Below are 17,226 nucleotides of genomic sequence, written 5' to 3' on the forward strand. Positions count from 1 at the left end.
TAAAAGTCCACTGGAGCACGTCGTATGTATAAGCGTTGTAAAGAAAACAAAACCTTTCTGAACCTTGCCATTAGTAACCCCAGAGTAAAAGCAACCTACGAAGCTATCGAGGCTCCCGAGAAAACACCCCTCTAAATGGATGGCCCTCACAGCATATCCAGGCAGTTTCTTTCTTTCTAGCTCAAAATTCAACCTCAGACCGTCCCAAAGCGGGTCCGAGTCTTCAGGCATGTGAGCTACGCGGACCTGACGCGGAGGTGCCGCGGGCGCATCGGCTGTCGCCCCTCGACTCAAACTCCGGCCGCTGGCCGGGAGAGGCTCGTCCCGCTGGTTGAGAGGGGAAAGCCCGGCTGTTTGCGGTACAAAGCCCTCACGTACGAGAAGGAGAGTCGCCGACACGTCAAAGGAGCGCAAGAGTAACAGTATGGTCAGCGATGCTTGAACCCCGCGCTCCCCTGCCGGAAAACAACCCGCCTTCCAGCACGGCTCCTCCACACCCTGCAGGTTACGGCTCTGCCGGGAATGCGGGCAGCGGGGCCGACGGCGGTGTGCGGCGCGGGGCGGCGCGGGCGAGGCGGGCGGCGGGGCCCCGCGGGGGCACACCCGGCCGGCGCGGCGCTCCCGGGGCGGGGCGGGGCGGGGCGGGAGGCGGAGCCTTGGCGCCGCCGCCGAGCCCCGCAGCGGGGCCGGGCGCTGCTGCCCCCGGAGCCTCGCCTGGCCTCCTCCCTCCCGGCGTTGCCACATCGGCACCGCCGTTCCGCGAAGGCGCTTCCCGGAGCGGAGCGGGAGCTCAGCGCGGGGAGATGGAGCCCCGGTGCTGCCGCCGCCGCCGCTGCCGCCGCCCCCCGGGACTCGCGCTCCGCCAGGGCCGCTGCTGCCACCGCCGGGACGGAGAGAGCGGCCCCGCCGCCGTCTAACGCCGCAGCCCCGGCGGCGCGGCCGAGGCGGGAGGCGGCGCGGAGGCCGCCGCTGCCCCTCTGCCCGCCGGGCGGCGGCGAAGCGCGGCCCCCTCCTCCCGCCCTCCCCGCCGCCGCTTCCCCGCCCCCGCCCGGCCCTCGGCCGGGCTCGGCAGCCGGGCCATGGCGGGGCGATGAGGGAACGGCCGCCCCTGCCCGCAGGCTGCGGGGGGAGGCGGGGAGCGAAGGGGCTGCGCGGCTCGGCGGCGCTGGCGCCGGGCGGCGGGGCGGGGGGATGCGGGGCGCGGGGGCCGCGGCGCTGCAGCTCCTCTCCCGGGCCGTGAAGCAGGCGGCGGCGCAGGGCGCCCGGCAGGACCTGGGCCGCTGGCTGTCCCGAGCCGCCGGGACGGCGGCGGGAAGCGGCGGCAGCGGGGACGCCATCGGCTTCGTCCCGGCGGAGGCGGCGGGGGCCGGCGGGCTGCTGCTGGGGCCCTGCGCGGAGCAGGACGGGCTGCCGCCCGCGGAGCTGCTGCTCTGCCAGCTGCCCGAGCCGGGCGGCGGCGGGCATGGGCTGGCCGAGGCCCGGGGCTGGCGCTGCTCCTGCTGCCTGCTGGGCACCTGCTGGTACAAGAGCTGCTTCAGCCTGTGCATCCTGGCCGCCGTCTGCTTCGCCTCGCTGGCCCTGGTGCGCCAGTACCTGCGGGACCTGCTGCTCTGGGCCGAGAGCCTGGACAGCCTGGCCGGTGTGCTGCTCTTCACCGTGGGCTTCGTCGTCGTGTCCTTCCCGTGCGGCTGGGGCTACATCCTGCTCAACGTGGCCGCCGGCTACCTCTACGGCTTCGTGCTGGGCATGGGGCTGATGGTGTTCGGCGTCCTGGTCGGCACCTTTGTCGCCCACGTGGCCTGCAAGCGGCTGCTGGCCCGCTGGGCACGGGCCAGGATCCAGGGAAGCGGGACGCTCAGTGCCATCGTCCGTGTCGTGGAGGGCGGCAGCGGCCTCAGGGTGGTGTGTCTGTCGCGGCTGACGCTGATCCCCTTCGGGCTGCAGAACGCCGTCTTCGCGGTGAGTTCCCTGCCTGGGCTGTGCGGTTGGGGAAGACAAGTGCTGGAAGGATGTCTTTCGGCGTAGTGGCTGCTGTTAATGGTAGAGGTTGCCTCCTTTTCTGGGAACAAGCCATGGTTTCTCTCTCCTAACAACGGTAGAAGCAACCCTCTCTGCCTTCTCTTCTATGCAGAGGGAAAGCAGGCAGATTTTTAAGATGTCTTGCTCACTGGCGTTGTGTTAAGAGTTGCCCTTTCATCTTTCGAGACTATATTCTGGTGTTAGAATCACCATGGTGTTGTATAGCACAATCTGTGGAGACCTCAACAGTTACAAAGTGTGCTTTCAAAGTGATCCACTTTAAACCTGGCAAGAGTTGAGGAAAACTCTTGCCAGATCTTTGTAAACTACTTAATATAAGTAATCATATTGGAAAGAAAGAAGTGGACAGATTAAAATTCTTTCTTGGTGTGGTTGGTGTTTGTACCATGCATCTGGCAAATCCATAAAGGATGTTAGAGTCTATGCACACAAGACAGGTTGCAGGTTTCAGGCAGAGCAGGATGTAGCCTCAGACCTGAAAAGGGACTGTACTCTAGAGCGACGCTGAAAGTTAAAGCTGAGTCTGGGAAAGGGTTAGTCTTGCTTTTCTTTCTACTTTCAGGTGAAGAATGGTACATTCATTTGGTTTCTTTGATCACCTTAAAGGAAAAAGTAAAGAAGAACATGAAGGGTGGTTTTTTTGAATATTGTCATGCTGCTGATGACTATTACAGACCCTTATTTCTTCCCGAGTACTTTGTCTGAAGGATCTGTTTTGGCTGTGTTATCTTCAGTTTTATCTACTAACCTGATGAAATCAAAGCAAAGCAAACTGGATTGTGAAATACTTTAAATGTTACTAGTAACTTGTATGTTCTTTAACATAAGTGACTGTCTAAACATGTGTTTTGGCCTGCCACTTTCTTACAGCTCACCTTCCGTTCCCTGTCTGCAGTCCTGATTCTGCACCCTTCTGAAGCACTTGCTTAATTTTGACAGAATTTTCTGGCTGCAGTTAGTAGGTCACCAAATACCAAATTTGTTTTTAAAGTAAATTTTAATGCATGTAATTTTGGGGTGTAACATCCACACCAAATACTTTAAATTGCTGTATATAAAACTGTGTGTACTGGAGCATTCATCTCCAGAGCTGTAATCTTGATCCATAAGAGCTGTAGCAACTTGTAATTTCTTTTTAAGCAGATCCTTTAACCATTTCCTTGTTAAGAATGAGCGTGTGAACAGCTGAACCTCTGCTGTTTTGTTTGTTAGCCTATATTACTGCAGGACTGAAGAGGCTTAGGCCCGTCCAGCTGGGAGCAGAGTCTCTCCTGGAGCCCAGGGTCCCATGTAGCCACTGAAGCTTCAGTGCTGTGACCCTCCTAAAGTGGGGAGAGCTGTTGTGCTCTGGTTGTTCACAGCTTCGAAGTGTCACTTGAGGTAGTCAGCAGATGTATAGAGTGGTATTTGATCTGAAGAACAGACCAGAGAATTACCAAGTTAAAATGATTTCCTTCCTGGCAGAACCCTTCTGTTAGAAACACGATTCAGCAGAGTATTCGGGCCAGTTTAATATTAAAATGAGGCCGTAAATCATTGTGGTTTGTATTCTCCATATTCTGCAGGCTAAATAATTTTCTTTCCAAGTGGATGGTTTCAGTGTTAAAATAATAGATAGGAAATGAGATGAAACCAGATGCTTGAGTTATGCCAAGTAACTTTGATGTTCTTTGCTAATTTTAGTTTGGTTATGTTTATTACTCCTAATCTACTACTGTATAGCATAGTCAAATGAAGTACAGTGTATACTCAATTTTTCACTGAGAACATTTAATATCAGCTACTAGATCACTGAAAAGTGATGCATACAAATATAGGAACTCAAGACAGTTTCTCATTTTAAGTCAAGTTTAAGTTATGTAAAAAATACATTTTTCTGCCTACACAGACCATGCTGTCATTGCTCACTTATTTGAAAACCTAAACTTGTTTTAAGTTTAAAATGCATTTTCCCATGCTAGCAACTTCAGCAATGAATTTGAAAAGGATTAATTTTTAAACAGTGAGCTTAAGAAAGAGTACACATCTTTAATTTTCCAGTGGTCTGGTCTGGCATGTTTTCTGTGTGGGTATTTTTAAGTAAACTGGAAATACTGAGAATGCTTAAATGAGAGGGAAGGAAGGAAGTGAGACATGAGGTTCAGGGAAAGGCATAACCTTGATGTGAGCAGGGTTGTCTGCAGGGCTGGGATTAAGTGATTTCCACAAGCACTTGTTTGGTGGCATGTACCATCTGCTGAGGGCTTTTGGGAGGTTGACTTGTAGGGGTCGTAGAGAGTGATAAAAGAGCTTCTTAGGATTTGATTAGTGAGGGAATCATGTCAATTGAAACACCGCAAGAAGAAAATTAACACAAATTCCTTAGCGTCTCACCAGCCAGACATGAAGATCTTTCTTCTTAAAAGGTCATTCTGCTGATAGGAAAGGGGTGAGGTAATGCATTTACTTGCCTGCCTGGAATATAGCACCTGCTAACTGAAAGCATGTTTGTATTTCTCTTTTGAGTGAGTTTTGCTTAATTATCGCTCTTGATGCCAAAGTGGCCTGGGCTGCTGGGGTGGGTTGGTAGCACTTACTGATGTGTTTGCCCACACACAGCTCTCTCACCTTGGCAACTCTGTACTGTTTTGAAGGCAGGTCTGTAAGGAGGCCTGGTATGCAGGTTATCATCTTCTTCCCACGGGTTTGTTCTTGGAGTGAGATTTGTGCAAACTTGTTATTTGTAGTGCCAGATGTAGGTTAGATGGGATTTCAGACTGTTTCCCCCTCTTTAAGGGGAATATTACATGAAAGAAATAATCTGATTAAAAAATCTGAGTATTCAAGTGTGCACCTCTGGGTTTAGAAATGCATACAATGAAGTCAGAGTTGAAGAAATGGTACCTGCTTTGCAAGAATGTGCACAGTGTTTCCTCTGCTTGTTTGAAAGCTGGCAGCTGGTTTGGTTTTTTGTACTGACATTTTTTCAAGGGAGTGGTGTTGGCTTTTTTTGGGGGGCGGGGCGTGCAGGGCGGTGCAGGGACATAGTGCGTTTCCAGGGGGTTTTGTTTTGGGCATTTTTTTGAGGAAAAAGCACTGGAGTTATCCTTGGCCCTTGGTCATAAAGCCTGCCTTATCTGAAACATAGGGGTTTGTAAACTGAGGGAAGAGAAACTGCTGCAATCCCTAAAGGCATGTGAGCCCCCAAGTCCCGACAGAAGCATTTATTCTTTGACAGTGCTGAACCAAAGGTGTCAGCTGCAAAGAATGCACACAAATTCCATGGGACAAACCTGTCCAAGGCTTAATAGAAGAGTTTCTGGCTATTGTTATCAGTGCAATTAGGTAGTCCTTAATTGTATTTGAATATGATTTAAATGCATTCCTGTTATGGCCCATAACACAAAACCATGCTTGGTTTAGGATTTCAGGGTTAATTTTTGCTGGCTTGAGCTTTCACCAGAAACAGAGTCCTTGTAGGCTTTGTTAGGCAGATTGGCCATGAAGATACCAGTCTGGTAGGTTCATAGAACAGGTAAAGTTCCTAGAAAGAAAAGTGTGGAAAGCTGTAAGTTTTTTTGACGATTTCTCAAGTTCCTTAGGCAGGGATGCTGTCCACTTCCTTTGCATTCTGGGGAAAGGGAAAGTAGCTTTAAAGCTACAGTTTAGTTAAAAGGGCATCTCAAAAATTTTTTCACCCTCTCCTTAGCTTTCTTTGTGGTGGGAAGCACAAGCTGTATCCCCTTCATTTGGAAACAATCTCTCTTTCATGACTCAGAAGGTCCAGTTGTTTCAGGACACATCCAGGTGTGCAGACATGTTGCTCTGCAACTGAAGTGTCCTTAATACCTCTACAGAAATGGGAAAGGTGCCAGGAGTGCTAAAGCAATCTTTGGGAAGTTTCCCAGCTCCATTAGATGTAATGATAGTGTCCTACTTAGCAAATCTTGCCTCTGCGTTAGTGTTTCAGAAACTTTTAATAGCGGCTCCTTCATTCCCTTGGCAATACAGGAAGTTCGGACTGTGCATTCTTATTACATGGCCCAGATTACAACAATGCTTAAAAAGAGCTTTTGAAAGTATTGGTCAAATGTGAGGTTCTGACATAATTATGTAATAATTTTTTGTTACAAATCTAAATTAATCTTGTCTAGAGAAGCAAATATGATAGTTTTGGTGCTGGTATATATTTCAGGAAGTATAATATGCAGTGTGAAGTTTGGAAATGGCTTATTGGATCTTGTTCCAGTGAATTATTCTTTATCTTTATGCTTCATTGCATTCTGCTTCTCCATTACCCTTCCTCCCAAAAACTTTCCACTAATGTTGCTTAGAGCTCTGAGAATTCAGCGCTGTGACTTTCACAGTAACTAAAGTTTATTTTAAGAATAGCATGATGAAATGAGTAACATTGCTGCTATTCTTTGGTCTTCAACATTGTACAAAAGTGGCAAGGTCAATAATTTCCATGTGGGCTCTCAGTGTCAGGGCTGTTCTTAATTAGATCTCTGTTATTATCAATTGAATTGTCTGGAAAATTTGTTCAACATCATAATTTTCATACTCATTTTTAACCCAGTTTCCTTGTTTTCTTTTTTCTTGTGTAAGTATCTTCTGATCTCATGACACTTGCCTTTAATATTTCCTGACGGCTGCTGATACTAATTTAGCTGGTACTGTGTACTTTGTTCCCATGTAAGCTTGTACATCCACCTATTGACGCAGAACAGAAACTTCCCAGCAAAGAGAAGAAAATACCGACATATTATTAGTGTTTTTCTCCAGAGAAATGAATAAAACCTATAGCTGTGTGTACTGTTTTGTTCACTAATTGAAGCAAGATGCAAAATACTTTTGGTAGGCAATCTTAATGATACTCATATATATCAGTATAGATATAGATATAGATGGATATTGCTCATGGGGATCACGGAAAGACATGTGTATCTTAATAAGCTCATAACTTGCCCAGCACAGACAAATTGTGTCTGCCATTCTGTTTACCTGGATCATACTTAACACAGTGACACTTTTAACAATTTCCTCTGGTATTATTTGCCATACATGTAAAATGCAAAACAGGTTTTTGTGTTAGACCTTCACATTCAATAAAGTAATTTCTTCTCACAAGTAATTTCTCATAAATCCAAGGGCTCTATTCACCAGGCAAAAATAAGTCACTTCAGTGAACAGTGTAATTGCACCCCTAGTTAATGACTGTTGCACAGAGATGTTTTGTAATGTAAGGTGAAATTAAAGCAAACCTAGAAACTTAAAAAAGGCCAGATGAAAACTAGATACATACTGTTTTGTGCTGTTATCTTCCCCCTGTGCATGAATCAAAGTTTCAGTGAAGGAATGTAGGTTATTCTTTAATGATTTTGCAGAGATGGTTGAGGGAAGTGGTATTCTGGTTGTTTGTACACATAGATTGTGTTGGAGCTGCTTTTGATTTCTTACTCTTTCTTTTTACTCAGATTACAGATTTATCCCTACCCAACTACCTGATGGCTTCTTCACTTGGGCTGCTTCCTACTCAGCTCCTGAACTCATACTTGGGCACTACCTTGCGCACCATGGAGGATGTGATTGCAGAACAAAGTGTTAGTGGCTATTTTGTGTTCGGTTTACAGGTCAGTTCAAACAATTGCTTTCATAGACCTTGGTAACAGTGCTGTCTGTCTCTGTGATTTCTGTTGACTGGAGATATGCAGAAAATGGATTCCCAGTGTACTGATTTCTTCAGGTTTTGTTTTATGCTCTGAGAAAAGTATAATTCTCTCACACCTCCCATAACACAAAGCAGAACTTACTCAGTTTTCTCTTTTTCTGACACAGTTTTTGTAAGTTTTCTTCTCTTGCCTTATAGGGTAATCTGGTGAATTTTAGACTTGTCAAACCACCCCTACACAAAAGCTTATACGTGTGTAGACCCAGCATCTATGCTCCGTTCACTGTTAGCAGTCAGCATACCCATTTTGCATAGATATTCAGGATTGAAAATGCTGTAGAGTACTCTTTTCCTAATGCCTAAATCAGAATATCCTAATTTTACAAGTGAGTAGATTAATGAGAAGTATATCAAGTACCTTTAGATGACCTTAGCTCTTGAAATAATTTATCAGTAAATTTTGTGTGTAAGCTTTGAGTGTGAGACCATTATGAGCATAGAGGTTATGGGTATTTCAGAATTATATTATATATTAAAACCTCCTCTGACAGAGATAGTACTTCAAACTGTGTTTGACTAGCAATTACCATGGCTTGCAGACTTCCAGTAGGTACTGCAGTAGTTTCTGTTCCTCAGTTTTTATAATCATAAAGCTGATGTTTAACAATGCTAACTTAGAAAACTAAGTCTAGGACCATTTGAAACATACCTTCCCCCCTTGCCCTGAAATTTGTGTGCTTTTAAATAGAACATATAATTTATAGCTTTCATGAAACATGGTTATGAGTATTTAAAACGCCTTTGTAGGTGTGGCATGTGTATAGATAATCTTGATAGGTCAGAGAGAACATAAATGGTTTCTTGATTACCTGTAATTTTAGTCATGAAATGTTATTTCCAGGGTAGTAGTGTTAGTGATATTTTTCTTTTTTCCCCCCCATTTTTATATATATATATATAAAATTGACATTGACTCTCCCTTGTAGATCATATAGGTTATAACGTGTTGCTCAGGTAAGTGGTAGCTGGATAGTCTAAGGAGTGCTAACCTTCTTGAAACCAGTCCTTGGGACGTGATTGAATAACTGAAGGAGAGGCCTTTAGTGGAGAAATTTGCATTCTCCCACTGTCTCTCAGGTGTCTGCCGAGTGCTTTGCCTGGATGAGCTTTGATGGGATTTTGATTTAGTAAATAGCTCTGAAAATCCTTCACATTTCATGGTTGTCTATGTATATATATATATTTTAATTATTTGTCTAGGGAGCTAGGTTACTGGTAATAATATTTGTAAACCAAATCAAATTTAAATATTTGGGTAAGCTTCTAGAATAGAAATTTTCCTATCTATTCAAAAACTAGCGTCTATAGTATCATTGTGAATCTTATTTTGGGCAGCTTTTGAAATGTGTAACAGATTGGTGAGGAACATAATTTTCACCACAAGGGTAGTCAAGCCCTGGAGCAGTGTGCCCAAAGAAGTGGTGATATCTCTGCCTTTTTACAGCTTTCAAGACCTGACTGGACAAAAGTTCTGAGCAACCTGTTCTGATTGTACAGTCAGCCCTGCTCTGAGCAGCTGGTTGGGCTAGAGACTGGCAGGGTGCCTTGCAGCTGCAGTTGTTTTGTGTTCCCACTTGTCAATTGTCTTATTCAGTGATATTCCAGCACCGTCTGCCATGCTGACAGGTGTTTTAAGCAATAGTCCTCAAAGTTAAAGGAAACATAGCCCTACAGTCAGTAATGAAGTCCAGGTTTTAGACTCAGTACTTTAGGTTCTGTTTTAAGTTACATAACTTCTTTGCCTTTTTGAAAAGAAGCTGCATATTCCAGCTAATTAACGTTCTTTAAAAAAAGACAGAGGAACTTGCTTCTTTCAAAGAAACTCTTGCTATGAGAGACCTTTGTTTTTGTTTGAAGATTTTACCTTTTGTTTTTTTTTCTAAGAAGGATCTCAGCTAAAAACTTGACTGATGTTTTATTGAAGAGAGAAGGTGAAAGGATTGCTTTATAACAAGTATATGGATTTCAACAGAAAGAAAGAAGCCTATATTTTCAATTTATATAAGTATTTTAAGTTCTGTGTAATATCTGTGTTACGTTGTTAGCATATGTACGTTTAGAGCTGCTTGTGGGCTAAGTTCATCTCCCAGTGTCTTGCTTGTGAAGCTTTGAGCCAGCAGATGCCTTATGAATCTTTGCGTTGACAACTTTTGTTTCATTGAGATCAGATGTTTTGTATTCATTCCCACAGCCTATGCAGACTACAACGCTCTTGTTTTATTTGCAGATTGTCATAAGCATAGGACTCTCGTTTTATGTCGTTCACCGGGCTCAAGTGGAGCTCAATGCAGCTATTGTAGCGTGTGAAATGGAAATGAAGACATCACTTGTTAAAGACACTCAACCAAGCATCAATGGCTCAACCACATACTGCAACAAGAGGACATTCTCTGGAGGAGGTGTCAATATTGTGTGATTTCAAGTATTAATGATTGAGTAAGATTTTGTGAACCTAAGCTAGAAATATCTTGAACCTTGCCTAGAAATATCTATGGACATTTGAAATAGATTTTAAAACAATTACAAGTGATTACAGGTTGTACTGTGGCACAAACCAACTGACCAGCTCTTTAATTGCACATGGGGTGACTTCTAGCAAGACAAGGAAGATGGCAAAGTAACTTAAGATGTAAATGCAAATTTGGCTGCACCTTTGGTCATTTATTATGCCTGTCATGGCCTGTAGTCTGCACTTTAGTTTTTTTTTTCCTTTGCTCCTATAAACTGAGAAATGCTTCTATAAACAAAGAAGTAGCACAGAGGTAAATATTTTTCTGCTTAGCATTATTTATAAGGCTAAATAATTATATACAGTAGAATTTTATTACTGATAAAGGTGAATGAGAAAGTATGCAATTCAATGTATGTTATTCTTGAATGTGCTTTTGCTTTGGAATTGCTTCCAGAACTTGGAGTGTATTATTTAGCTAATGATGGGACCATTTGGCTTTTTCTTCATTTTTGATTTCAAAAAAAGATAGAACCCTATATAAAGTTTTGGTTGAATGTATTTTTCTAAGTCATTACAAATGTTGCAGAGCCATGCAAATGTATTCACACAAGCTTAAATCCTACATTGTGGGACTGAAGTGCTCTTAAATTACATTTTAAGTTACACTGTGTAATATGCAAAGTACAAGGGACAATGCAGAAGTTAGATTGCAATGACTATTTGAATGACACTTAATTGGTTTTGCCACCTTGGTGATTGTAACAAAGGGCTGTTCCACGTTAGTCCTATATATAATATTTTTAATTGTTAAAAGGATGAAGTTTTTCAGCTCACATGACTGCATGTGGTGAGGCCCTAGTGCAGGGAGCTAAATCTCTGCTCTAAACAGAATGATGGGATATTAGCAGTACTAATTTTACAAGAAGGTGGCCTTTATTTTGTAAGTGAATCCCCTCTCCCTTTAAAAAGCTTTAAAAATTCACTTTGGTTGGCACATCTTTTGTACTAGTTTTACATTTTTTAAAAGACGCAATCTATTACAAATTTCATCAGAGTGAAGAAATGAAAACTAGAGGTTCTCCTTGGAAAAAGAAATAATCCAGTAGTGGAGAGGACAGCAATGTCTCTAAGACTCAGGAATTCTGACTCCATTTTTGCAAGACAACACTGTATTGGATACTGCTCCTTTTATGCCTGCTGTGGACTGTTTTTCACTGCATTTAAATAGACTGGATAACCTGGCAGTAACTTGTGTGTGTCTAAAAGAAAAACAACAGTAATGCCTGGACACAATGTTCTGTATGTGTGAGTTTCATGTAGATATACATACCGATGTTCAGTGGCTCAAACACACGCAAGTCATCTGATACAAAAATAATGTAAAGTATGGCTTCTTTTGTAGTTATTTTATGTGAATTTTTAAGGATGCTTTCAGTCTTCAAAATTTTGTGTTATTTTCTAACAGTACAACTATGCCTCCTTTTTGTAAGGTTGGTTGTAGGGTCCAAGCATTTTTGTCTTCTTGAGAATAGTGGGTCTTCAAGGCCACTGGGAAACAGAGATGTGAGAGCCACTGACAGCCTTACTGAGAGGATGTGCGGCACTCGCGTAACCAAACATCTGCGCGCCCCTTTGCAGTGGGAGTTCCATTTTGTTCCTTAAATCTGTATCCTTTGCAGATTGGTGTCCTTGGGTCCTGCGACCTAAAGAACTGAGCTAGTTCAATGAAAGCAACAAAGTTCAGATTGTCTTCTTTTGTTTGTTTTGGGGCTTTGGTTTTTTTGGGGGGGGATTTTTTTGGGGGTTGGGGGGTTTTTTGTTTGTTTGGTTTGGTTTTGGTTTCATTTGGTTTTGGATTTAGTTTTGATTGGTTAGTTGGTTTTTGAAAAGGCAGTCTGTATCTACCTGGAAGTGTTCATTTGTACATCTCTGCCTCTGACAGCTCCTGTGTGAAAACGAGAGCCAGATAACTTTTTGATGGCGTTATTTGTCATCATAGTATAATTGAGTCCTTTCTTAACTAAAGGGTTGTTTTGGTTTTTTTTTTTTGTTTGTTTCTTGTAAAGAACAGTCCTTCAATGAACTGATCTGAACTTTGCTCCATCTTGCCAAATGAACAATAGTGTTTTGAAGAGAGTATCTCTTTCTTTGCATTTTTTAACTAACTTAAGGTTGTGTTGATTATTCGAAACATTTCCCAAATATGTATTTTGAAGTGCTTTTATTTCCATGACATTTTGTATCCAGAGTAACTTCACTATGTGAACACTTTTGTAGTATGGAATTAGTTCTTAAGACTTTTGCATATTGCTTGATACTTGTAATATTTGTGTACAAGTTAATGGGAAATGTGCATTAAAAGGAACTTTTCTGTACCATGCCAATCATAATTTTATACAATAAATTCACTCAAATTTCTTTAAAGGAATATGTATTAAATGTTGAAGTTGCTGTGGTGTAGTTGGAAAGAAGGTGCAGTGAAGTCTTACCTGCCATACAAAATAATTGTCTGCATCAAAGGAGAAAAAGTTTGACTTTAAGGATGAATTCCATGGCTGGGGAGTTACTGACAAGGGAATTACACTTTTTTTAACTTTTCTTTAATGGAATACATGCTTTCTTCTACTAGATACTTTAAAGGTTTGGTATTTGCAGCTGCTTTTTTGATAGAAGAATAAACATACATGTGCTTATGAGAAACATGCTACAAAACTGCAAGAGGATTGGTATTTCTGAACATAACAGTATTAAAAGTGATGTAATTATTATTTCTTTAAGATAGCCTTCCTACCTAGTCTAGTTAAAATCCACAAAGGTATGAATACACGATATGCGGCAAGTCATCTTCAAGAATATTTTCTGAGTTGCCATGATGGTGACATTTCTGCATTTTATATATGAAAGGGCAGGTCATAAAGAAAGAATCTCAGCTGCATGGCACCAGTTTTCCTTCCGCCTTGTGGTAAGTGCAACTGTGCAGTAAATTTGTCAAAATTTAACTTTTGACTAAGCATCTGTGTGAAAAAAACCTTTTTTGTCGTATGAAAATATACTATTTTCATACGATTTTTGCACAATAATTTGAGCAAGCATTGCTGAGGTCAGGTTTGAAGATTGGAAAAGCTGCTCTTAGATGGTGCATGACTTTTGACCCATACCAGATCCTTTGCATTCATTTTCATCTTTCCACCTGAGGCTGATACAATTTGGATTTTGACTGACTGAGATAACTGGAGTCATCTGTTGTCTTGCAAGTAACCTAGGATACAATGTGTAAGAAGAATTATAAAAGCATTCCCATTCACATTGTGGTCGTTTTTAATGGCACAAGTAAAGAACTTGGGTAGCTCTGTGGCAGGCCTTCTCACAATAACTCAAAGTTGGTACTAGTCCTGTCCACGTAAGATGATGGTTTGTGCTTGAGGGAATAGGAATTGATTGCAGAAGGGGAGCTGATGCTAATTCTGGCTCTGCTGTGCACAGCAGCTTGTCTGTCCTCTCCAGTCCTGGAGAATTAGTGATGTGCCTGGCAGCACAGGTGTGATGAGTCTAACAAATTCTCTCTTCATGGACATTAGCATTTGTCTTGCACTACCTCTGCTGTATTGATTTTTAATTTATATTAATTTATTAGTGATAAGTAGCAATAAGATGAGTCTGTGGTGTCAATCCTGTCCCTTTCCTGCTACAGTATATCATCCTGGTATATTGCTAAGCCTAAAATTATATTTTAATGAAGTCTTAAGTTCGTTAGTGTAAGTTGCTCTTGCTAGCCAAGTGACTAATGTGTAGTTGGTTGGCTCTGGATTCTCAATTCATTTGGGAAGTTAGCTCGGCCAGATTTGCCGTTGTGAGGGTGAAAAGTTCTCCAGATTTCCTTCTAATTATTTAGAACCTCAGATGCATTGCTAAAGAAATTAGCAGAACAGGCTTAATGTACTGGCAGTTTTGCTTCGTTTTAGAACAAAAGTCATTAGCAAGATAGCAGAAAGGTTTGTTCTGCCTGATCCTGAGACTTGAATATTAGGTGTCATCCTTTTTGGGAGACTGTTTCCAAGATGTAGCCCACATAAGCCTATGTCAGTCAAGGTAATTACGTACTGGCTTTGGTGAAGAGGATGTAAAACTTGGATCATCCAGGCAGTGTGACAAGTCTTTTCATCATACAATCTCCAACCCCGCAGTTTGGCATTGGTGACTGCAATGCATTGCTTCCCATCCCTCCTCTGCAGGAAGAAGAATATAGAGATCTGCAAGTTGTTCAGCTTCAGGCTGAAGGGGAAGAAATAATCTGAGCACAGCAGACACAGTTTGAAGAGTTAAATTAACCAGACCTTTGAATACACCTAAGTACTTGGTTTTGTAGTTACCGAGTCCTTTGGCAACTTCTGCTTCTTTCCAGGGCAAGGCAGCGCAGCCGGGAAGCCTCACCTAGAGGCAGGTCAGCATTTTCTCTTCTAGAGAATTCTAGCATGCTTTGACTTTCAGACCTCTTAACTTCTGAAATAATATTCTGCTGACTTTTCTGTAAATTAGAATGGTTTCATTTGTCGTAATAACACGGTAAGATCACCTGGGATACCAATTCGTGTACCAAGTGGTGTTCATGCGTGTGCGTGAGCTCTCTTTTCTGAATGTGAGGTGTTTCCCTCTGTTCCCTGTAAGCTGCAACTGTTTCCCTTAAAGTCTGTGGGTGGGTGGGTGGAAGGACGGAAAGGCCTGTGGTGATGAACTGTTCTAAGAATAAATTTTCACTGTGCTTTAGAAACTTGATTGCTTAAGATCACAAATATTCTCCGTTTAATGTGAGAAATGGTAGGTGGTGAAGGGAATAGACTAATGAATTCTCTGATTTTTGTGAGGGAGTAACAATTTGCTTGAATAGATGATGAAGTGCCCAGATGATAGAGGGTTGTTTTTTTGGTTGGATTTTGGGGCGTGGAGAGGAGTGGGGGTGGTACTACTGGAAGTAAATAACAATGAAATGGCAACAGTATGAAGCTTTAAACTCTGACTTTTATGACTGTTCCAGATGTGTTTTACAGCTATGGGGGATGGTGCCTCAGAAGGAGCAGCTGGAGTAAACACTCAAAGAAAGAGTGTTTCTCAGATTTTGGAGAGCCGCTGGATGCACACTTCTGCCTCCAGGGCCTGCCTTTTTAACTTGAGCTAGAGAGATCCAAACCAGAAGCAATGGCTAGATCTCATCAAAAGTGGAACATTTATTGCTGTCCTTTTGGTATCTTATGCAGCAGCAGCACATGGCAGATGGTTTGCTTGCCTGAAAGGCTTCCTTTTTGCCTCGCTCTGCTTTGCCTGGCACAGGTGGGGGCTGAGGGAGGAAGAGCTGTGCGCTTGCCATTTGCTTTTCCACCAGCTGGGGTGGCAGAGATTGCTGAGCTGAAACCAGAGGTTTCTCTGTGTCTTTCATCCCCAAACCACTATGAATGAGTAGCTTCCTTTCCCTGTGATCTGAAAGAAAAGGAAGAAATTACAAAACAAAACTAAAATAAATGACAATTAAAAAAAAGCCCCCAAACACTGCCACACAAGAAAGCTTCAGAACTGGTAAAATTCATACCAGTAAATTAATATTCTGTATATTCTCCCATGGATGTAAATTGAGGTAGAAAATCATGGTTTTTTCTCTTCAGACAGCTGTAGTAATGTCTTCCACACTCCTGCGTGAGCTTGTGAGGGACCAGTGCTGTGGTAGCCGTGCATGGATTTCCTTGTAGCTGCCATTGGACAGAATCACTGATTTCCAGCCATTCTGGTGTGGTGCTGAATTTCAGGGTTTCACAGCTGTGGAAACCATAGCCAGATGCACATGTGCAGCTCCAAGGTTGTATAGATTGGTGCTTTACAAGCACTTGGTGTTGCGTTCGTGTTGTGCTTTGTGGGAAGGCTGCAGTGGTTGTAACATGATGTGTGTCTTTCCAGGTTTTAGCACAGCTGATTTTTGTGCAGTGAGTTGAAATGTATTTCTCTGACTACAGCATACCTCTTTCCCCCTGCCCCCACGGCAGCCACAGCAGTTTATCAGCTGTTGTACAGTTATCATTTGGTTTGCAGGCAAGTAGAGGACTCTGCTATGTACACATGCTGGTCCACCATTGAGCAGATTTTTTTCAGTGACTGTCTTCTTTCAGCTGAGGAATCTGTCTTTTTTCCACCTACATCACTCAGTCTAATGACATTCTCTCTTCTTGAAATGGATGCTTCCTTAAATTAAGTTGGGTCTGGTAGTGTTCCTTCAAACAAGATTGGAGGTGGGAAAATGGCACGGTCTGTAGAAATAACTCTGGACTCCTCAGAGCCCTGGCATTTGCAATGGAGAAAAGTCTTGTAGTAATGAGTTCAAAAAATGTTTCCATAAAGAAGCAGTTTGAGAATTTAAAATTTAGAGGAGGAAGAGGAAAGTTGCAATTAGTGAAAAGAATATTAGTATACTTAGCAGGAGGTAAAAACCCTGGCAGCTATAATTAGAGGACTTTATTCTCTCCTTTTCAGTGAGTCATTCCATAAAGAATGGATTAAATGTATTTTTAAAAGCCTTTTTACTTGTTAAAACCCAAAGAGGAAAAGGAAGGGGAGTCACAGAAGAATGTATTAACAATGCAGAAAAGTCAGACTCGTAAAGATTACTGAATATTAACCTTGAGACAAGGCAGAAATTTGCTTTAAGTGGCAGGTACAAGTCTACTTTTCTTCATTATATCTGCTCTGATAAACAGTAAAGGTAAAGGAAAGGTAGCCATGTAGTAGTGAAGCATGGGTAGATTTGTATCACATGGATTATACTCTCTTGGGAAAAAGTCCTTGAGTGTTCAGTTTTTGGAGTTATGTGTAGAGTAGAAGTATCTGGTGTTCTCTTCCTATGCTCCAGGCTGTGTATGAGCCACTTCAGTGTCTCGGAATTGGCCAAATGTGTAGCTGTGATAACATGGCATAAGCCTGAGCAAATAATCCCTCCCCCTTAGCAGCAGCTCTAACCAGCTTAGAACTTGATAAAGGAAAGCTG

The 17,226-nt window shown here is 42.8% G+C and overlaps 1 protein-coding gene across 1 annotated transcript; it reads left to right on the forward strand.

Moving 5' to 3' along the window:
- Nucleotides 1-434: 434 nt before the first annotated feature.
- On the forward strand, nt 435-11,984 carry TMEM64 (transmembrane protein 64). Its single transcript, XM_040084970.2, is given in 6 exon segments — nt 435-764; nt 766-931; nt 984-1,052; nt 1,055-1,959; nt 7,497-7,652; nt 9,978-11,984. Coding segments are annotated over 6 exon segments (1,815 nt in total). The 3' UTR covers nt 10,167-11,984.
- The last annotated feature ends 5,242 nt before the right edge of the window (nt 11,985-17,226 follow it).

The sequence above is a fragment of the Hirundo rustica genome, chromosome 1 (genome assembly GCF_015227805.2).
Source record: "Hirundo rustica isolate bHirRus1 chromosome 1, bHirRus1.pri.v3, whole genome shotgun sequence".
Lineage (NCBI taxonomy): Eukaryota > Metazoa > Chordata > Aves > Passeriformes > Hirundinidae > Hirundo > Hirundo rustica.